Genomic DNA, 17085 nt, shown 5'->3' with positions numbered 1-17085 from the left:
AAGGTTCAAATGAAGGCAACTGGACTTCTTTGGTTTCTTGAAGACGATTCACTTCTCGTCCGAGGAACTTTGTCAATCCTGACGGGAATATGGGAGTGTCAAGCTCATAAGCTGTAGCTGTCTACTGTTACTTAGCAAGCAGAAGCTACTCTGATTCCCCTTCTCTCTACCCCCTGATGAGTTGTTAGCCTCTATTGAGAGAGAGTCGTATTGATTAGATGCAGGCAGGTGTGACCTAGACTGAAACCACTGTTGTGCTCTAACTGTTCACCCTGTAACCATGTTGTAAAATCACACAGAACATCTGAGTTTTAATACACCTTAATATTTACTTTGATTGCTGGCACATATGATCTAGCATGCAAAACAGTAAATAGCACACATTGACAGTATGAGCAGTATTTTAGTCGTAAAATTCTCCTCCTAAGAGGTGGCAGACTGGGACCATTCAGTGGGGACGATAACTGTGAACAACGGCCATTGAATGAGGTGATGACATTCAAAGCAGGTGGTAAAATTACAGGAAAAGTCTGCATCTCAGAGGAAAACAAATTGGGAGCTCAAACTACACGTCATCTGAAATTTCTCCAGAAAGTAATCCACTTCTCCACCAAGCACTCCATGATTTATCCAGTGCCCAAAACACCTCAGAAAATGGGTTTCTAGTAATAAACACATCTACAGTTCCCTCATTTAAAAAAATTTATGTTCTCTGTCTGATCACCACTCTCCCTTCCTGCAGGATACTATTTATCCAAGCCAAGACGGAACGGCAAATAGCACTGAAGCCCTGCCCAGTCTCATCTGTGTAGTTTCCTTAGAAAACACCCACTCTCTTTCCTCTGCCAGCTGTTCGTCTTATCTTAAAGGTGTGATTCATGACTTGTTCAGTCCAAGGTTGCTTCACATGATGAGATTACTGTCATACAGGTTTCGATATCTGATGCTTTATCTGACATTAATTCACTTCTCAGAAATGGCAAACCAGCAAGTCAGACTTCTGTTGCTGCTGCTGGTGGTTTTATTAAGTATCATTCTTTTAATTATGTCAGAGGAAGGTTTACCAGAAAATATCAGGTAAGACTAACATTCATGCGTAGGTAGCTGAGAGCTTTAGTCATGTTTTTACTATAATTATTCATTTAACTGATGTTTTTTAAATTAAGTTTAAGATACAGCTGGGCATCCCCCTCTGGAAATAATAGAGCTAGTGATGACAGCTTCTTTAACATTTCTAAGCCTCAAACCACTCCAGCGGAGAATCCCATTGCCCTCCTATTCAGGAAGAACTTTAATAGGATTCCTCAGTGGGATTTTGAGGATATTTATCACCAGGATGCTCCACCAAGCCTGACAGTGAGTTATTTTTTTAAACAAGAGTGAGTGTTAGAAGTTTGGTTAAGATCTTCACGTGTGTGTCTTTGGCGTGCTTTGTTTTTCTCTGTTTGCTTTTCTGTTTTCTAATTAGACATTTTACTCACAGTGCTTTTGCCTCTCGGAGTTAAAATATAAACGTTTGACTTTCCTTTATTTGCTCACTCAGACATGTCCACAGTCTCTGCGTAACTCCAAGGATGAGGACTTCCAAAAGGCTTTTCTACCAAACATCCGTGTGTTTATGCACAAAGACAACTTCAACATTAAAGACTGGAACAGACTTTCACATTTTAACAATCCGTTTGGTTTTATGGACATGAAATATGATGGTAGGTGTTGCTTCAACGCTACTGTAAAGCTTCAAAATTACTTTTCACATTTTCATTCTGCAAAACTGATATTTCAAAACCTGCTACTATTTGGGACAAAAATACTTTAAATTAAGCCATCTGGCACTTTTGCACATTTCTAAACTTAAAAATCACATAAAAAAATTAATCAAAAAACAAATGATCTTTAATGTAATGATCAGATTTTTGCCTAATATTATGTCTTCACTAAAACTATGAACCTAAACACGTGTTGAATTTTGAGCATCCGTGAGACTTTAACAATAATTACCCAAGAAATTAGGAATGATTTTTAGAGTATATTTAGTGTAATAGAAACTTGTGTTTTTATGTCATGTCTCATTTTTCATGAGCGTTTTTTTTTTTCAGATATACTCTTTTAAACAAAACGATTAATCAAAGCTTCTTTAGTTTTTGTTTTTAGTCAATTACTTCTCTTTACAAACTTTAGAAGCTTCAGGTAAAGTTTACAGTTAAATACATGCGAGTGGATCACCTTGTAGCCATCATTTTAGTATAGTTAACTTACACAACAACCACAAAACAAACACTCATCTTTATTTTTGTGTACAGATGTTTTAGATGCAGTGAAGCTGATTCCAAAGCCAACAGAACCACTTCTTCTTCCTAAACCGGGTGGTGACGGCTGTGTTCGCTGTGCTGTAGTGGGAACTGGAGGGATTCTCAATGGCTCAAAAATGGGAGCAGAGATCGATGCTCATGACTATGTTTTCCGGTAAGAATCAAGAGCAACTGGTTGGTAGGATTTTAATTATGTTGAACAGAAAAAAAGAAGGGGGGGGGGGGGGAACATGTATTTCAACTTGAATTCTTTCTTTGTGAGACATTCCTATTATGTGTGTCGGTACAGTGACTCAGCGCTGCTAACCATCCAAATACATATCCTGTAACTTTGTTGTTCTTACAATGCCATTTTCAAATTCTCACAGTTATATGTTTATCACATTTATACAATATCATTATAATGTCTGGTGGTGGTCAGAGGGACCAGTGGCGGCACTACTCATCAGCTTCGCTTCCATCAGTGTGCCCCAGGCAGCTGTGCTACATTGTAGTTAATTACCAGTAGAGCTCTATCGGATCAACATGAAAATAGTCTCCTACACCTATCTACATCACACTGTCACTTAACATTCTGGAAAGTCTGTAGCGTCCAGGAATCAGCAGAGAATGCCTCAACTAGTAGAAGCTAATCATTAGCATTAGCAACTCCATTAACGGAAACCAGAGTTCCAACATTTTTATGTCACTTACATTAGAAGAATTTAGACACTATATTGGGATGGAAAACACTTGGAGGTTAAAACGGAAACACATCCTGTCTGTGGTCGATGGTTTACAAACTCCCAGAACTTATTTTATTCAGACATTTTCATCCATCAAGTAAACATGGGATCCAGCCAGTTGTGTTCTATCCACCTTATTCTTACGGGCTGTGATTCTTTGCGCGAAAGATGTAAGCAACTTCCCGTCCACATTTTTTTACATTGAGACAATGAGATCCCTTCGCGCAAATCCTCCTTTTATGGGCTTTAGGAGACGGAAAACATGTAAACACCAGCTGTCACAGTTCAGACGGGACACCGTTTCATTTCTTCCGCCGATGGGGAGAGAGGATTATTTTAAAATATGACCAAAGCTAACAAATAGTAGCGTTTTTGCATGGTGGCGAAACGAGGGCCCGGGTGGGATTCAATCCCTAGACTCTCGAGTCAGAGTCACGCGCGCTAACCAGTCAGCCAAAATAATATCCCTGTGGCCAAGTAGCCGGGGCGTATGATCAATCGGAATACAGTTACAGGATGCTCACCCTGTCAAATTAGCTACAGCAAGGAAAGAAATAATCTTAAAAGCTCAGAGGCTTATCAGTACCTACATAGCAACAAGGTTGGTTGAGTTTTGTTGAAAGAGGTGGGACAAAATTTTATTTACTTAAAAGCAGATGTAGAGCTGAGTCAGAGTCTTACTCCTCATCACCAAGCCTGAGTTTTAGCATCTACATCAGGTGAAATACAAACTGCAGGACGGCACTTTTAGGTTAATAATGGCAGTCTAAACACACGCTAAATTGTAATTATTCAGAAAATTGTACACATGAAATCATACCTGTTGTTTGTGAGACTGCTGTCAGATCTCTTTACTACTCGGTGTCTCTTCTCCGGAGGTTTGTCATGTCCAACAACAAAGTAGGATGAAGATGTTCCTCTCTTGGTTTTCACAACAAAATTAATCAAAGGCACAAATTAAGTTTGGGGTGGTTTTTAAGTTAAGATTTTTCTGCCACATCCTTCTAGGTTGCTCATCTCGGGGGGTTAAAGCTGCACCGATAGCAGCCACACGCTCCCTTATTCCAAGGTGCATGTTCTAAATGTCGCTCTTGTAGCCACAAATTTAATTTTCCCTGGTTGCTGTTACAACCGCAAACAGCGCAACATCTTTCCAAGCCATGCGAGTACATTTTTTGGGGTAAATAATTTTTTAAATCATCTTCAAATGTTCAAAGAAACTGCTACTAGCAACGAAACCTCACCGTGCAAACCAATGGGTATGCACTAGTTTCAGTATCTCACGGGATGTTGCTTACATCGTCGTTTCTCCACGAGGAAAGGGAAAAATAAGGTGGATAAGGGTACAATACTTTTGTTTTCTGTGAAGTTTTTTAATAAGTTTTGCACTCAAATGTTTAAAACTGTTAAGTTTGTTCAATTTAGCATTTTTATACATTTTGCTGCTTATTTCTTGTGTCATGAAAAATAATAGAAACAGCTACATTGATTTATTTTAAGTATTATTTATTTATGAGGGGTTTTCTTCTTAAACACAGCAAAAGCTGACTAAAGGAATGTTTTAAAGCATGTCTCTGATTTGTGTGATAGGATGAATGCAGCAGTGATCAAAGGTTTTGAGGAAGATGTAGGGAACCGGACATCGGTGTATGTCCACACAGCCCACTCAATCACTGCATCACTAGCTTTCTACCAGAAGTACGGATATAGAGAGGCCCCGCACGATGAGGTATTAAGGCTCAAACAACAGCAAATTTTTCTTTATGTTTCTCACATAATATTAAAAACACATTTGTCATTTTTCATCCTTGTCACAGGGAATAAAATATGTTCTGATTCCTGAGGGGACGAGGGACTTCGAGTGGCTCCAGGCTGTTATCAAGGGTGAACGGGTTGCTAAAGGCGAATACAAGAACAGAAAGTGAATATAAACTCATTCATAGTGTCTGAAACACCCTGTGTGTTCGTAACAGGATGGGTTGTTTGGCACATATAGCATTTGATTTATTTACAATGAAATTGCAATTGTATTATGAGAGTTTTTGATAGTTTTTTCATTATTTCTTTCTTGAAAGTGAAAGAACAATGTGGAGCCTCTTAGTTGTCTTATGTTAATTAAGCAGAGGAAATGCGATAGAAGCTGGTTGAAATAATAAAAATAAAGAAAATTATTTAGGACGTCAACCTGTTTACACACTCATCCTCTAAGCATTTCTTTTTAAAGAAGTTTTAGTGGAAATAACCTGATAAACTAAACCAGACAAGGCAGCATGAAAAAGCTTTTCAACCTTCCAGGTAATGAAGTTTCTACTTTGATGTGAACATATGCTATTGATAATGGCACAAGAATGAGTAGCATAGGTATTTCAAGCCCATGTTAAATTTGAGTCCTACCCACCCACCCCTAAAGCAATCAGAGGAAACCTGCTCTCGTAGCAATCAAGGGAACGCTCCCCCAGCTGGAACAGAGATTGGACTGACAGTGAAATGTATCTTCATGTCTGGGTGCTCAGCTCCCCATGTGGTCCTAAAATCATTCCTGATGAGCCTTTGCAAACTGAAAAGGATCAAATACATTTTCTCAGCTGTGTTCAAGAGTTCATCTAACAAAAAAAGTCTGCTAATGTCTTACCGTGTTGCTCAAGTAAACTGAGCCAGTGTGTACAATGAGCGTGTGTGTGTGTGTGTGTGTGTGTGTGTGTGTGTGTGTGTGTATTTCTGACTGTAATGGTTGCTGTGTTTTCACCCTCCAGTGCCAGAACTTACTACTCAGGCCAGTACAATGAGACCCGCTTCTACGTTCTGCACCAGGACTTCATGAGATATGTACGAAACAGGTCAGTCTTTAGATCTTTGAAACATTATTTTCACTATTGGAAAACTGATGTTTTTAGCCACTAGTGTGTCCACTATCATACACTCATACACAGTTAAATCAAAAGATTAACTGGTTGGTGTGAAATGTGCATTATTTCTCTCTCTCTCTCTCTCTCTCTCTCTCTCTAGAGAGAGAGAGAGAGAGAGAGAGATGTGTATAGATATATATGGTAATGGGTGTGTGATATATTTATTTGTCAAAATATTTCCCAACAAGAACCAGACTCCAATTAAGAGTCCCATTACGAGTTTAAAACAACTCTTTCAATGAAATTTACCAACCACAAACCAAAACTAGAGCTCTCCAGGTACAGCAGCTGCTCTTTTTGATCCAGAGTCTCACCAGATCTGCATTTTGGTCTGAAAGTTCAGCCTACTCCCCTACACAGACTTGAAAAGCTAATTACAGCTATGTGTATGTGGCAATGGTTTAAAGAACATCATCATCAATATAAAAATTACTTAATTCAATGAAAGTTAAAGCCCAGAAAAATGTCTCATGTCTTTTTTATCAGGGAAAATCCCAGATAGCAAAAATCATTTGGCCCAGATCTGGCCCAGATCCGCAAAACAAACCCGGGCCAGTGTCCTTTTGCATACTGGGCCAATACTGGTGCGGATCCATCTTTCCGAATCAGGGCCAAAACTGGACCGGCACCGGGCCGGATGTGGATTCTTAAGTTGTGATCCAGCCCAGTTCAAGGACAAATCTGGACCCTATCTGGCCCGGAGCCTAAGTAACATCTGGCCCGGATCCGCTAAGCGGAGTGTCCTTTTGCACACCGGGCTAATACCGGTGCGGATCAGTTTTCTGAATCAGGGCCAAAACTGGACCTGCACTGGCCCGGATGCAGATCCTTACTATTTAATCCGGCCCCACTCTGGCCCAGTTCTGGACCACATCTGGCCCAAGTCAGGCCCAGGTCCAACCCAGATAGCAAAAAATGATTTGACCCAGATCAAGCCCGGAGCCCACTACAGTTCTGGCCCAGATCCGCATAATGAACTTGGGCCAGTGTCCTTTCGCATACCGGGTCAATACTAGTGCAGATCTGTTTTGAGACACATACTGAAACAGTGCAGCAATTAAAATAAGTGACAAGTTTAAAAACAATTTGCTATTTTGAAATTATATATTTTAAGATGAAAGGAACTGTACATGTTCTAAAAACAATTTATTATGATTATGAAAATATATCAAAGTTAAAGTTGAATGATGTTTATGTAAAAAAAACTACATTAAATGCTGACATTGTACATGTAATTAAAAAGTACAACACAGTAAAACTGTGCTTTAATTATTAAAACAAAGCATGTAGCTCACAGAACAAATATGCGATACTCTACTAATGACCTTAACATTAAACAGGATTTTTCCATGTTTGGAAAAAACTGAATTCATTGTTATTATAGTAGAATAAACCACTGCTCAGTAGCACAACAACTGAACTAAACAGTCCACAACAACAAACAAACAAAAACATTTTCAAACAGTTTGAGAATGTCCTATACCCCAGTGGCTCTATTCCTAATCAGGAAGTTTCGGTTGAGCAATGCACTTTTTGCCGTTCTTTCCGACCACCTCCACGGTCAGATGCGAGGTTAAACCAGCGGATAGCAAAACAGCCAAGGTCAGTATCCACTGCACTGGCAGATGAGGGGTTCTTCCTTACAGCTCCTATAAAGACAGAATGTGCACCATTTAATAAGCATACCCATTATTTCACTGAAGTTAAGTTCCTTCATTGATGGAACAGTAAATAGATATGCACAGAAACGAGGTTAACATGTGGATATTAAACGCCTAAAAAGACAACAGCAGAAGTCACAACCGCCTCCTTTTACAGTAGCATTTGTTGAAGGATGAATTCAGATATGTGTTTATGAGCTGTTTTGCTGAGCTACTGTCTTTTCAGTGAGTTGGTGTATTCAGATGGCATCTTATCTTAAACCCTTTAAGCGCCAAAGTCGCAAAGTTGCGTCTAGCGTCATTGCTGATGTAGCCATTAATACATATTGGTTCTGGAAGGCCAAATAGAAAGTGGGTTTATTTCTGTAGATGAAAGGTTATTATGTTGGTCAATATATAGGTGAAAATTAACCTTTTTGGTACGTTACACTGAGCCACAGCTGTAAATATGATCCCATGTGAAGTTATTACTCTACACCATAAGATAGTGGAGATGTGTAACTTCAATCTGAGCAACACTTTTGGGTGTGTTTATATTGAAATTTTTGGAGTTTATAGTGATTGAAAACCACTTCCTGCCGGGAGGGTCCCAGTGGAGGAGAGAAGATGAGCAGAGCACACAGAGGGTGATTATAGAGGAAATTCTTGCAATGCTGACAGCTCTGTTCGTTGACAACGTTCTTGGACTGATAACTCTGATTCTGAAGAGGAATATTCACCCTGTGATGAAGACTTTCACTCGTCCAGTGAGCAAGAAAGTGACATTGCAGTTCCATGCGGCAGCAGAGTGTGCTTCATGGGAGTAAACAATCTGCACAAACATGATCTGAAGCTTGTTTCACCATGTTCAGGACATAGTGGGTGTATAAAGGATGGTAAAAACATTACTAATGGTGACAATAATATCAATATAAAACATGAAAATAAATAAATAAAGTTTCAAAAGAACTTTATAAATTTCTAAAACAAATGGAAATTTAATAAAAATGTGTAAAAATAAGAAGGAACATCTGTAAAAATGATGCATTCCAATATGGCAGCCTGATGATGTCATATATGGAAGTTAGATGACTGAATTTGCTTCCAAAACACGTTGATTTACATGAAGGTGTTCTCCATCACTCACATACTTGTCAAAACATTTCTGTGACAAAAATCACAGAAATCTAAGTTACTGAAAAGATGAGAGTTATTTTAAATCTACAGCTACAGTCATATGTTTTTGTTTCATATGAGTACACACATTCCCCCACACCTTCGTTAAATATGTTTCCAGTTCAAGCAAACAGTTTATTTACAGCTGTGTGTCACGATAACATGTCAGACTGGAATACTCGATCCTTTCAGTTGTGTGATTCAAATGCAAAAATAACCCAACAACCAGTTTGCCCGCTTCTTGGTTCTTAATGGAAAAGGAAATAATGGGCATGTTTTTCTGCTCCCATTTTAGAGAGATTAATGTTTTCTCCAGTTCCCACCACAGCACAGTGAACACAGCCATCACTGCCTGAAGTGTAAACTTTAACTATCAACCAAATCTGAAACTCTCTTAAAGTTTGTAAGGCAAAACAGGACTTAATTAAATTACAGAAGTTTCTATTAATTATTCTGTCAATGAAAAAAATAAATAAAGTGGCAAGCAAACAATGAGTTGAAATACAAAGAATCAAAAAGGTGTACATCTTCTTTAGCAAGCCTCTATATCGATGTAAGTAGAGAATGTAAGAAACATATTTATATTTTTAACATAAATTTAATGTTAAAAACGTGAACATGTTGACTTTTCTGTAACACTTTAATTGAGCACTCATTTATGTTAGAATTTTTCAGAGGATCTCAAGAAAGTCACATTTAAACTGTGTTCAAGTGTCGATACTTAAAGTAACAGTGAGAAGTTTTCTGATCCTCCACCTTACTGGTTGAAAGTGAAATTACAACTGTCGTAAACAATCTTTCTGTAGCTAGCACTAACAACAAGCTAACACTAACATGAGCAAACGGATCCACTCTCTTGAACAAAAAATATTATTACTTACAAGTCATGTAGCAACAAAGCAAGCTCATCATCAGTCTGTGATATTGTAGCCTCCTTTAGCTCCCTCAGTTTAATGTAGGCAGCCCCAGTTTTAGCTCTTTGCTTTGCCTTGAAAATTTTACTCTCTCACTTTTACTTCCAGGCTCCACCATGATGCCAACAGAAAAAGTAAACTTCTACTTTTTCTTCTTCTTGTGCTTTTTATTTACGATCAGTAAACTGAAAATGCTAACCACTAGCGTCATCAAACTGAAAATTAGCATTAAAGCTAACAGCCATGAAGCAGGAAAAAAGCACCCCCTAGAACACAGTCTACTCACTCCTCAAATCTATCAAGTGCAGTTTTTGGTCAGCAGAGGGCTGCAGATTGGTGTCAGATATGAAAGTAGTCAGGTTTCTAACTGCGGAAGTTTATTAAAAAAATACTTGAGATTTGTTTATAAAACCATTCAACGCAATTTGTGCAAAATCACTTAGGAACTTTAAGGAAGGTGAACTTTATTCAGAGCGACGATTAAGATTGCTTCTGCATGAGACCTTGGCTGAAAATGTTATGTCTTCTTGTACGATAACAAGGGCTGGTGCAGAGCTCTCTGTTTTGGAGGCCAGACAGCTGTAATGCATCCCTGGATGTGTGATGTAGTTTGTGGCTGCAAATGAAAAGTTAATTTCTGTTCATGTTGGTGAAAATTTGACCTTTGGTACATTACAGTGGATAATTAAGTAAAATAAATAAACACTTTCTGGAAGGTTTTTTTTCTTCTTCTGCCATTTTGCTTAAAATGCTCTTTACTAACTGATGGAAACAAACAGATTAAAAGTTTTGTCAAAAAATGAATAATATTAATTGCCTCTTAAAGGTTCAGTCCTTAAACCCCTCATCCAATCATTTTAAATGTCCCATTAAGAGTTTCTCATTTATTATCTTTTGTAGGAAATTATTTGTGCCACTTAAATAATTAAAGAGAAAATTGTTACCATGATTTATGACCCGTGACTTATTTTTTGTTCCTTAATACATGCTCAGCCAGACAAACTAACTGCAACTGAATAAATCAAATCTGCTTTATTGAACCTACAGGTACCTAAGATCAAACAGCCTGAACCAGAAATACTGGGCGATTGTCCGACCAACTAATGGAGCATTTGCTCTCTTCCTGGCACTGCACGCATGTGACACAGTAAGTTATTTTTTGTCCATCCATCTGTGCTTTTCTCGACTTATCTGGAGTTGGGTCGCTAGGGCAGTAGCTTAAGCAGAGAGGCATAGACTTCCTGAGGAGCATAGTTCCTCTAGCGTGTCCTGGGTCTTCCCTTAGGTCTTCTCCTAAAAGGACGTGCCCGTAAAACCTGACCAGGGACGCATCAAGGAAGCCTCTCAATCAGATGCCCGAGTCACCTCGACTGGCTCCCCTTGAAGTGGAGGAGCAGCGGATCTACTTCGAGCCCCTCCCAGATAACCAAGCTTCTCACCTTATCTCTAAGGGAGAGCCCAGACACCCTGCAGAGAAAACCAGCTTCCTGCTTGTATCCACATTCTCATTCTTTTGGTCGCTATAGGTCGTGACCATTGATGAGGGTTGGAATGTAGATCGACCAATAAATCAAGAGCTTCACCTTTCTGGCTCAGGTCTCTCTTCAATGTGATGAACCAGTACAATGTCTGCATCACTGTAGACACGTCACTAACTCACCAATCGATCTACTGCTCCATCTTTCCCTCATTTCTGAACAAGGCCCAGAAACAGTTAAAGTCCTCTGCATGGGGCAGGTCTTTGCCCCGACCAAGAAATGCATTCTACCCTAGCTGTTCCAAGAACCAGGCTTCAGATTTGGAGGTATTCCCATAAGACATCCTGAGGAACACCGTCGAATGCCTTCTCCAAGTCCATGAAACACACGTGGACGAATTAGGTGAACTCTCTGCTAAGCGTATAAAGCTTAGTCGGGTTAGGTGAACTCTTGTGAACTCTTTCTGCTAAGGGTATAGCTTTTGCAGTGTTCCACTCACTAGGCAAAAACCACATTGTTCCTCCTAAATCCAAAGTTAGAATATGCAGCTGACCCCTTCTCTCTCTCTCTCTCTCTCTCTCTCTCTCTCTCTCTCTCTCTCTCTCTCTCTCTCTCTCTCTCTCTCTCTCTCTCTCTCTCTCTCTCTAGAAAGGGATTTTTCTAAGTGGAAAACAAAAGCGTAAAGTCACTGCACACTGTGTTCATTAGAAAATTCCTCTTCAATTTGCCTTGTCATTATGATCATCAGGTCTAACCACATGGCACAGATTCAAAGTGACACATTTCCCTCCCAGGTGCAGTATGTACATATGCAATGAGCAGTGATTTCTGCTTTTGTTTTCCATCTTGCCTTTCCATCTCTAAAAAATAAACGCTTTGAATTTCAACTTTGTCTGTCAATCAAGCAGCACATCTCCTCACTGGATTGGTTTAACTTGCACACAAGGATTATGCCTATGTTTATTTGAACCAGGAAATAAGCATCCATTTCTCAGAGATCAGAGCTGTTTTCTAATTTGGAATTAACGTGAAATATCTCAACTTTAATCTTTACAAATATACATTTACCAGGTTTTTGGTAATTATATCCCAGGAGATATCGTATTTTCAAACTTCAACAAGTGCTTTGAAGAAGAAGAAGAAGAAGAAGAAGAAGAAGAAGAAGAAGAAGAAGAAGAAGAAGAAGAAGAAGAAGAAGAAGAAGAAGAAGAAGAAGAAGAAGAAGAAAGTATCATTTCTATAGCATCTCTCAAGATAAAAATCATGAGGCGCTTCACAAAAACAAAAAATGTAAAAATATAAAATAGCATTTAGAAAATGTTTAAAAATATATTTAAAATGAGCAAAAATAGGCAATTGGGATTAAAAAAATGTTAAGAAAGAGAGAAATTGAAAACGAAAGAGGGAAATCAGTGGATCCTGAGGAAGGTGGAATTGGTGTGGAGAGCTGAATAGAGAGTGGTGAAGAAGGTCATACAAAGGCCAGCTTGAACAAGTGAGTCTTCAGCTGCTTTTTGAAGGAGACCACTGAGTCCACTGATCTCAGGCTCAGGGGGAGAGAGTTCCAGAGTCTGAGGGCCACAGCAACAAATGATCTGTCACCTTTGGTCTTTAGCCTGGTGCGCTGCACAACCAGTAGGCTTTGATCACTGGACCTCAGGGACCTGCTGGGGGTGTAGGGACTAAGAAGATCACCAATGTAAGATGGTGCTTGTCCATGTAAGGTCCTATAGACCAGAACCAGGATCTTGAAATGAACTCTGAAGTTGACTGGCAGCCAGTGAAGCTGGAGGAGAAGTGGGGCGATGTGGGTGTGTTTGGAGGACTTGGTCAGAAGCCGAGCACAGGCATTCTGAACCACCTGTAGACGGTTCAGGGAGGTTCTGCTCAGACATGTGAAAAGAGAGTTGCAGTAGTCCAAGCGTGAGAAGATGAAAGTGTGGATAACTGTCTCAAGTTCAGAGCGGGACAGAATGGGACTCAGCTTAGCAATGTTCCTGAGATGGAAGAAGGAAGAGCGAACAAGAGAACTGACATGAGAATTCAGGGTGAGAGCTGGGTCAAAGGTCATGCCAAGATTCCTGACAGAAAGTTTGGTGTGAGAAGCAAGCTGACCAAGAGAGTCTCTGACTTTGGGAACCAGCTTGTCTGGGGCACAGATGAGGATCTCAGTCTTATCTTCATTCAGCTGTAGAAAGCTCCCAGCCATCCAGGTTTTAATAGAGTCTTAGCAGGTGTGTAACAGCTGCAGCTTAGACATCTCATGGGGCTTAAAGGAGATGTACAGTTGGATGTCATCTGCATAAAGATGGTAGGAGATTCCTTTGAAGGACCTCAGGATGTGCTGAAGAGGAAACAGATAGAGGAGGAAGAGCAGAGGCCCCAGCACAGAACCTTGTGGGACACCATGGGTAAGGGAGGTGGTGGAGGACCTAAACTTGGAGATGGCCACAGAAAAGGAGCGTTCAGAGAGATAAGAGGAGAACCACTCCAGAGCAGATCCTGATAGGCCTACCCAGTCTCTCAGCCTCTCCAGTAGCAGGTGATGGTCAACAGTGTCAAAGGCTGCCGTCAGGTCCAGCAGGACCAGAACAGAACAGTCCACTTCATCACTGTGAGTCAGAAGGTCATTAGAGACCCTAAGAAGAGCTGTTTCAGTAGAATGAGCTCTACAAAAACCTGACTAGAAGCGATCATAGATGTTATGTTCATCAAGAGCAGCTGTGAGTTGTTTAGCCACAACCTTTTCCAAGATCTTGGAGATGAACGGAAGTGTCTTATACACTTGTACACTTGTATCTTTAAGTGAGCAGGGCTGGACCCAATCCCTACCACACCAGACCAGGCATGGATTTTAAAACAAATGTTTACAATTATTGAACATGTCAGTTGGTTACAGGCAGCACGTGGACATGTGTATAAGTATATCAGATCAGCAACCAAGAATGTAAAACCCATATCTCACTGTGCTAAAGCCAGTGGCAACAAATTGTGATGTAGTTTCCAAAATGCAATGAAAACATAATGGTTCCTCGTTTCCCTCATTCTCCTGTTGTTCAAGAAATTTGTTTCTCAAATTTTGCGCAACTAGAGCACCTCTCAGTTTAGGTTCTGGTAGAGGAAGAGCAATAAATGTGAGAATGTTAAAGGAATTTGTGACTTATAAAATCTGATATTCACTCCATGACAAAATAATGATAATAATAAAAATTACAGGAAATAAAACAAGTAGAAACTGTGAACAAATTAGGACTAATCTTCTGTATAACAATTTTGGCAAATGGAAAACATCATAAATGCTTAAAGGTGTGGAACACTGAAAAACATTTGTAATTATTATTTATGATCATAATCGGTCACTCTGAATTTTTCATGCCCGCTGAACATGAAAAGTCTCCTACAACTGTTTCCTGCTTTTGATAAAAAATAGACAGTGAAATTCTAGGATTTGAAAAGCCTGAGAGATCTACGTCACACTGTCACTGAACATGCATGGACTCGCCCATCTTGACTCGTGACAGGAAGGCTGTTGTTGGCTTAGCGTCCAGGAAACAGCAGAGAACAACTTGACTAGTAGAAGCTAACTATTAGCATTAGCAACTCTACCACATAGCAGAACTCCTTCAGGCTTGTGTTGTTTGTGGATATTAAACATCCACTTTGCAAAGAAAACAAAGTCAGTGGTAGAGTCGTGTTGTCGCTATCCAATCTTAGGTGAGATGTCCACATATCAGGAAGTAAGACTGCAAATCCTGTTGTCTGAAGCTACTTTCTCCTCCATCTGAATTCTCTGTACAGTTTCAGGCACTTCTGGACTTTTGTTCCCCAGAGTACAACTTACAAGTCCTTCATTCCTACTAGATACCTGCAAATGTACTGAGTGTTCAACACCTTCAATCAGTATGGCTCCAAATCTGCATTTTCTTACACTTTTTTTTTCTCCAACTAATTTCAAACAGTTAAAGCTCTGTAACTGGTTTAACGTTTTAGTGATATACATAAAGAGGCTCCATGTTGAGAAAAGTAAGTTTTGGTTGCCTTAACGTGTGGTTTGGATGACCCATGGACTCCTCCCTACCTGTGGAGGTATTTCAGCCATGTCCTCCTGCGAAGAGGGACCTAGCGCCATCCCGGAGCATGTGGAAGAGATTATATCTTTAGGGTATTCCACCAAGTGAACTGGTTATTTAAAAATAACTCCATGTTTCCTCTCTTTCTGTCATCCCCAGGTGAAAGCATATGGATTCATGACAGAAGACCACAGTAAATACTCCAACTACTATTTTCAAAAGTTTGAAAAAACCCATGTTATCTTTTTTGCCAACCATGACTACATAATGGAGAAGAACCTGTGGAAGAGCTTTCATGACAGAAAAATACTAAAGCTGTATCAGAGAACTGAAACAGAAGGCTGAAATAATGCCAAGTGTTGTTACAGCATCAAGAGTTGGGTCAATGTGATTAATGCTTAAAAAGCTCTGTGAGAATTTTTTTTCATTATTCATTTCAATATTCAATATTTGTGAAAGACAGACGAGAAAATTGTATTGTGAAGTATTGCCAGCTCAGTCATATTTGTGAGTCTGGAAATTGTGAAGCTTAGGATTTTCTTATGAGGGTACAAATCTAAAAGCTGTGAAAGAAAAATTTTGTGAATGCAAATCAAACTTCTTTGACTTTGAGGATTTCCTGACTGTGAACACAAATTCAGTTTGTGGGGACAAGAAAAAACACACTGAAATGGCGTCACAAGGATGAGTAATCAAACCCCGATTTCACCCAAAATCAGAATCAACTTTGTCAATGCCCTAGCGACCTGAAGCATTGAAAAGTGTCTCCACAGTACAGGCCGAACAAGGTTTACTACACCGACATGTAGGAAAAAAAAGATACAGGAAGACCACGAGAACAGCCATCAAGGCGCTCATCACGCTTCAATTTCAAAGATGGCAATAGACCGGGTTACGCAAAGGCCTAAAAAAATAGAAATGCAACACTCTATTAGCTTGCCGACACGCAATCAAGTGTATGCAGGCAAATCTGTTTCAAAATGCACAAACTTGTAGATCTGTTGTATGTGTTTGTACAACCTGATTTGAGCTTGAAATGTGTGTGTGTGTATGTGCAATAGATTGTGAGAAGCTGCACACCAACATGCATAAACTTGTAAAGATAAATGTGTATTTGTAAGAAAAACTCACATGCATGTGAAATAAAATAAAGTTGTGTGTATCATTTTCAGTTACAAGTCTGTGAACACAAGTGTAGCGATACATATAGATTTATATCTATATTTCAAATGTGGCGTAGATTTAGCTTGTTTATAATCTTATATTACATAATCGGGGCACCTCCAGTTTTCGGAACTGGACCGTTGGATTTAATATCTATATCTTCATAATGTAAGAGTTAACACCACAAATTGATCTAAAGGATGAATTCTTGACAGAATGCGCCGATTATTCCTGAGAATTGCTAGACAATGATCAGGCGTCATTTACGTTTTGTGAATTTATTACCACATCTGTTAATACACTGACAAAAGGACCAAACACAGCTTATAGATTCATGCAGGGAATTTAGAAAACTGTTAACCCAAAGTTTTATGGCAGTGATAGGAAATAACTGATCCATAATAAAAGTGGAAATTCGGTGACACCAGGATTATAGTAACTATTAGGAATATTTTCTGAAAGGAGAACCAAGGGTGTGTGTGTGTGTGTGTGTGTGTGTGTGTGTGTGTGTGTGTGTGTGTGTGTGTGTGTGTGTGTGTGCGTGCATGCGTGCGTGTGTGTGTGTGTTTGGTGTTTCATGTAATTTCCCAGCAAACAGATCTGCAGCCCCTCCCAGATTTCGATATGTACATATAAAACTCTCGGTTGTCCTACCCATGAGCAGTGTTTAAGTCCAGTTTTCTAGCATCTAGTAACAAATGAT

At 39.5% G+C, this 17085-nt stretch overlaps 1 protein-coding gene across 1 annotated transcript; it reads left to right on the top strand.

Annotated features, from left to right (window-relative positions):
• The first annotated feature begins 894 nt into the window (after positions 1-894).
• Positions 895-16383, top strand: LOC107387723 (alpha-N-acetylgalactosaminide alpha-2,6-sialyltransferase 1). The gene is made up of 9 exons (XM_015962855.3): positions 895-1077; positions 1167-1356; positions 1544-1706; positions 2301-2463; positions 4625-4763; positions 4852-4955; positions 5788-5871; positions 10718-10817; positions 15378-16383. The coding sequence occupies exons 1-9, from the start codon at positions 908-910 to the stop codon at positions 15561-15563; spliced, it is 1299 nt and encodes a 432-aa protein (XP_015818341.1). The 5' UTR covers positions 895-907; the 3' UTR covers positions 15564-16383.
• Positions 16384-17085: the final 702 nt, after the last annotated feature.

This window comes from Nothobranchius furzeri, chromosome 16 (assembly GCF_043380555.1).
Source record: "Nothobranchius furzeri strain GRZ-AD chromosome 16, NfurGRZ-RIMD1, whole genome shotgun sequence".
Lineage (NCBI taxonomy): Eukaryota > Metazoa > Chordata > Actinopteri > Cyprinodontiformes > Nothobranchiidae > Nothobranchius > Nothobranchius furzeri.
Note: the sequence above shows the minus strand (reverse complement) of the source record. Positions and strands in the feature narration are given on the sequence as shown.